Source organism: Sinocyclocheilus rhinocerous, unplaced genomic scaffold, assembly GCF_001515625.1.
Source record: "Sinocyclocheilus rhinocerous isolate Xijiao unplaced genomic scaffold, SAMN03320098_v1.1 scaffold2810, whole genome shotgun sequence".
Taxonomy (NCBI): Eukaryota; Metazoa; Chordata; class Actinopteri; order Cypriniformes; family Cyprinidae; genus Sinocyclocheilus; species Sinocyclocheilus rhinocerous.
The window spans coordinates 30,361-33,519 of record NW_015626406.1 but is presented as its reverse complement, the minus strand read 5'-3'; the positions used below and the strand labels follow the sequence as shown (position 1 = coordinate 33,519).

At 36.5% G+C, this 3,159-nt stretch overlaps 1 protein-coding gene across 1 annotated transcript; it reads right to left on the bottom strand.

Moving 5' to 3' along the window:
- Positions 1 to 213: 213 nt before the first annotated feature.
- Positions 214 to 2,514, bottom strand: LOC107715023 (trypsin-like). The gene is made up of 6 exons (XM_016521058.1): positions 2,475 to 2,514; positions 2,073 to 2,226; positions 1,540 to 1,793; positions 1,277 to 1,413; positions 1,087 to 1,188; positions 214 to 261 (listed from the first exon to the last, which is right to left on the bottom strand). Exons 1-6 carry the CDS (start codon positions 2,512 to 2,514, stop codon positions 214 to 216), a joined length of 735 nt encoding a protein of 244 aa, XP_016376544.1.
- Between the last annotated feature and the right edge of the window lie 645 nt (positions 2,515 to 3,159).

Here is a 3,159-nt window from a genome sequence, read left to right as displayed (position 1 = left end):
CTTTACGCTCCCTATACATATAGAGAGCGCTGTTTATATATATATATATATATATATATATATATATATATATATATATACATAAACAACTTAAAAATACACCATTTCACAGTTAGACAGACAAACATATGCATGTTTCAAGCTAAATTTAATTGCAGATATTTCAGATAAAAAATAAAAAAAATGTCCCTGTTAGCCGGGCTTAACAAACAGTTAGTTGTTAGCTATGATATTTTTGGTCCAGGCAGTGTAGCGGCACACCTCAACATAAACCCCAGGATAGCCTTGTTCAGCACAGCCTTTACTGATGACAGACAAATCATAAAAGCTGTGAAAATGAACCCTAAAATACATGACTGTAAAATCACCAACAAACTCCAGAAAGCTGAGGTGATGCTCTGACAATCTATTGTCCGGAGGAGACGTTGACACAGAACTACAGAGGCTACACAGCAAGATGCAAACCTCTGACCAGCACCAAAAATAGAAAGGCAAGATTAGAGTTTGCAAAAAAGCACAAAGGTGAGCCAGTAGATTTTTGGAACTGAGTTTTATGGACAGATAAGACAAAGATGAACCTTTATCTAAGTGACGGGAAAGCAAAAATGTGGAGAAAAAAAGGGAACTGAATCCAGATTTAACCAGATTTAGACTGAACATGAATTTCACCAGCTGAAGAGGAGACTAAAGGCAGAAACTCCCTCAAACAAGCAACAGTTGGAAATGGCTACATTAAAGGCTGGGAAAAGCATTTCAAAGGATGAGACCAAGAGTCAGGTGATGTCTATGGGTTGCAGACTCACTGCTGTGATTGCACGCAAGGGATCTGCAACTAAATAATAGCTTTTAATCTTTTACATCTGCCTTAAGTTCAACTGTTCCAATACTTATGCTCACATCAGATAGTGGAATGAACTCTAAAAGTGCTGTCCTTTTTATTTGGTAAAACATGTATGTGTTGAAACAGCTAATAATAAAATGTGACATTCTGTAGTTTTGTCTCATATTCATCTTTTAATCATATTTACAGATGTTTTGACCATACAGCAAACAAAGTAATTTTGTCATTACGGTCCCAATACTTACCTCAACATAAACCCCAGGATAGCCTTGTTCAGCACAGCCTTTACCCCAGGAAACAACTCCTCGCAGTTCCCCATTACACACTACAGGACCGCCAGAATCACCCTGAGAAAAAAATAGGAAAATTAAAAGAAAGGTGTAAGTCGGTATAAAAATATACAGTATAACAAAGAAGACTAAGCCAGTGAGGTACCTGACATGAGTCTTTGCCTCCTTTCATGAATCCAGCACAGAACATGTTTTCAGTTTTTTGACTACCGTATGCACGCACACACTGTTCCTTTGACAGTACAGGCAATTTCAGACACTGCAGCACAGAAGGATTTCCATCTGGGAAAAAAAGAAATATGAAAAACATTGAAGCTTCCTATATTTTATATATGATATAAATAATACTTTAAGCACTGACATAATGTAAATAAAAACATAAAATTATTTTATTACTTGATATCTCACCTTCTTCAGTGCGGCCCCATCCAGAAACCAAGCATTGCTCCCCAGCAGAAGAGCATCTGGTCGCCAGAAGGATTGGCTTTACATACTCATTAAAGATGGCAGGCTCTTTCAGCTTGATCAGCATGAAATCATTGTCAGAAGTATAATCATTATATTTTGGGTGAGGAATCACTTTCTCTGCCCCGATCCGCTGCTCTGTGCCTTCTTCATCGTACACATTGTGCTCTCCCAGGTGGACAGTAAGACGAGAAGCTCTATTTGACAAGGAACTCACACATTACTGGGCTGTAGTACATCTTTTATCAGCAATATTGCCCATATACATATTACATCTATATAGTCTCAAATGGGTTTTATCTAATCTCTAAGACATTATGGTGATGTCAAGTATTACAGATAATAAATTCTTTTGAAACCCTGCCACTGTTACATTTTACAACCATCGATTTCAGTACACATTTAGACAAGAATAAACAATATATTGATTTTTCCTTTTCATGAATAAATAAATAAAAGTGAGGATATATACTCACGGCATCTTGCAGTGAGCAGCAGATACAACCCATCTTTCATTAATCAGAGATCCTCCACACCAGGGTTGCCCATTAGAAGTAAGGTAGACTTGCCAGGGCTGGGAGTTGGGTGGACAGTCATAACCGCCAATGATTTTCTTTCCTGCGCTACAAGCTTCAGAATAAAAAAACATTGAATTATTGAATACAGAAAAAAAAAAATATATATATATATATTAAATGTAATTTTGCACAAGGTGCATGTTTCTGTTTGTCATGTTTACAGTTTATTTATTGGTTAACAATTTTGTAGTATGTATCATAGTAACATTTAAGACTATCTAAGGAATATTATAGGTCAGTGTAGGTAGACACTATATAACAACTGACATGGACAATAACTAACAAGAGAGATCTACATACCGACAGCCACGGCCAGCAAAGCAAACATGATGGTCCTCATTGCAGTGAAGAAGAGGAGGAGAGGTCAAATCCAGTCAAGTTTAGAAAGAGATTCTGCAAAGTTCAGGAACAGCATTATTGTTTTTAAAGAAGTGATAATGTTAGTGCCATATATTAATGATTACTAAATAATAATAAACTAATACCTTATGCAGTCAGCTGAAACTTTAGTGGCCGTGTCCAAAAGTAGTGTGGATGAGCATATAAAATTGAGGGTATATATAACTTGCATGGCTCATTTAATGCATATGAAACTCATACTCCCACATTCAAAACCCTCCCAGTCTATCTGAATTTCCTGGTCTCGCAGATTATCTTTATGTGCCTCACCTAAATGATCTGAATCAGAATCACTAGAGTCAGATGATTCTCTTGTCATTTAAAGAGGTGTGGTTGTCATCCTCATCACCTTTTCCTCTGAATCCTTTTTCCATTTCCTTCTTGATCAAAACCATTCTTTGCTCCTAAACTTTAGTTTTTTCCACTAAAATGAGTGCCTGCTGCACATCAATAATCAGTCCACACACACGTTTGTTTTATTGTTGAATGAATGTGTAGTGTTTTGGGCACATGATGTCTAAAAATAAGCATATATCAAACTTCCTGTCTTGCATGTTTCATTCAAAAGCTCATTCATAAAGCTCAG